Source organism: Eurosta solidaginis, chromosome 5 (genome assembly GCF_040869045.1).
Source record: "Eurosta solidaginis isolate ZX-2024a chromosome 5, ASM4086904v1, whole genome shotgun sequence".
Lineage (NCBI taxonomy): Eukaryota > Metazoa > Arthropoda > Insecta > Diptera > Tephritidae > Eurosta > Eurosta solidaginis.
Window position 1 is genome coordinate 209,971,289 of NC_090323.1, and position 1,337 is coordinate 209,972,625.

At 39.3% G+C, this 1,337-nt stretch overlaps 1 protein-coding gene across 1 annotated transcript; it reads left to right on the forward strand.

Moving 5' to 3' along the window:
• The first annotated feature begins 369 nt into the window (after nt 1-369).
• On the forward strand, nt 370-980 carry LOC137254375 (nematocyst expressed protein 3-like). Its single transcript, XM_067792012.1, has 2 exons — nt 370-491; nt 573-980. Exons 1-2 carry the CDS (start codon nt 474-476, stop codon nt 978-980), a joined length of 426 nt encoding a protein of 141 aa, XP_067648113.1. The 5' UTR covers nt 370-473.
• The last annotated feature ends 357 nt before the right edge of the window (nt 981-1,337 follow it).

The following is a 1,337-nucleotide window of genomic DNA, read 5'->3' on the forward strand; positions in this document are numbered from 1 at the left end:
GGCCGTAACGACACTCGTGACACGCATTTATTAATTGGAACGCCCATTAAGTTGCGAAAGTGTGACAATGGCCTGACTGGACAAATGCGACGGTGCGTGCAGGGCATTGATAATTGAAATATTTCTAGCAATTTCATGTGCAATGAAATCGAAACTTATTTTGGATGTATTAAGTAACAGCATTTAACTTATAATTAGCTTACCATTTAGATTTTAAAGGGCATATGAAAGTACAAGAAAGGCAACGCGGCGTAGAAGTATTTAAGCGGCACGTGCTAGATTTATTTGGATTACCAAATTTTCAGTGTCGTTGTTCAGCTTTTTATTAAAGTAAATGAAATTAGTACAATATAAAAGTTCAATAAGGGTGAACGATATGCATCAAACACAATCAAAACGTCGAGCAATAAAGTTCATTCGACCCACAAATATTCTCTACCTCAAAATCTAATAATTAAGTATTTTTAACAAATATGGCTAATCTATGTGTGGTAAGCTTATAAAATAATAAAAAACACATTAACCTATATTTTCCTCAACAAAACCAAAACTATATTCTTTTATATTTACAGTTCTCGGCTTTGCTCGCTTTTGTTGCTGTAGCGCATGCTGGAATATTGCCGGCCATTGCTCCGGCTGCTTTTGTTGCACCCTATGCATCCTCGTTCAATGCTCATCACATTAATCATGCTGTTGCTTTACCAGTCGCACCTGCACCATTACAAGTTGCTGCATCAGCACCATTGCCAGTTGCTGCAGCAGCGCCCATAGCGTTTGCGGCACCTCCAAGGGTCGCGTTTGCTGCTCCTGCACCAGTAGCACTTCCTCCAAAAGTTGCTTCCGCCGCTGCACCCGCTCCAGTTGCATTCACTGCTCCCGCCAGAGTACCAGCTCCGCTAGGAGCACCATTAGCTGCCCGTCTGCCATTTGCTCATGCGCCACTGCGATTCGCGGCGCCAGCGCATTTTTTGGTTAGATAAATTAAAAATTAAGATATGTGTAGAAAATGTTTTTAGTACAAAGTTTTTGAAAAATAAATAAAAATTATTAAATTAAAAATATTTATATTTTTTGAAAAAGTTGAAGAAGCGCGACGTTAGGACGGGCAAGGCTACAGCTCTTTACAGTTATCCTTGTAAATCTCTGGAAAGCTTTTTCTGCAGCACTCCCGGCATAATACATCTATTGACAATTATACTCAATCAAAGCCACGCTTTGTTGTGGTACAACTGTCCTCTGCTGATTAAATGTCGATTTAAGGTAATAACTTCGCACAGAACGCTCTGATATGAAAACGGTTTTTTCAATTTAAAGCGTAGCTATATAAGATGGTTAAA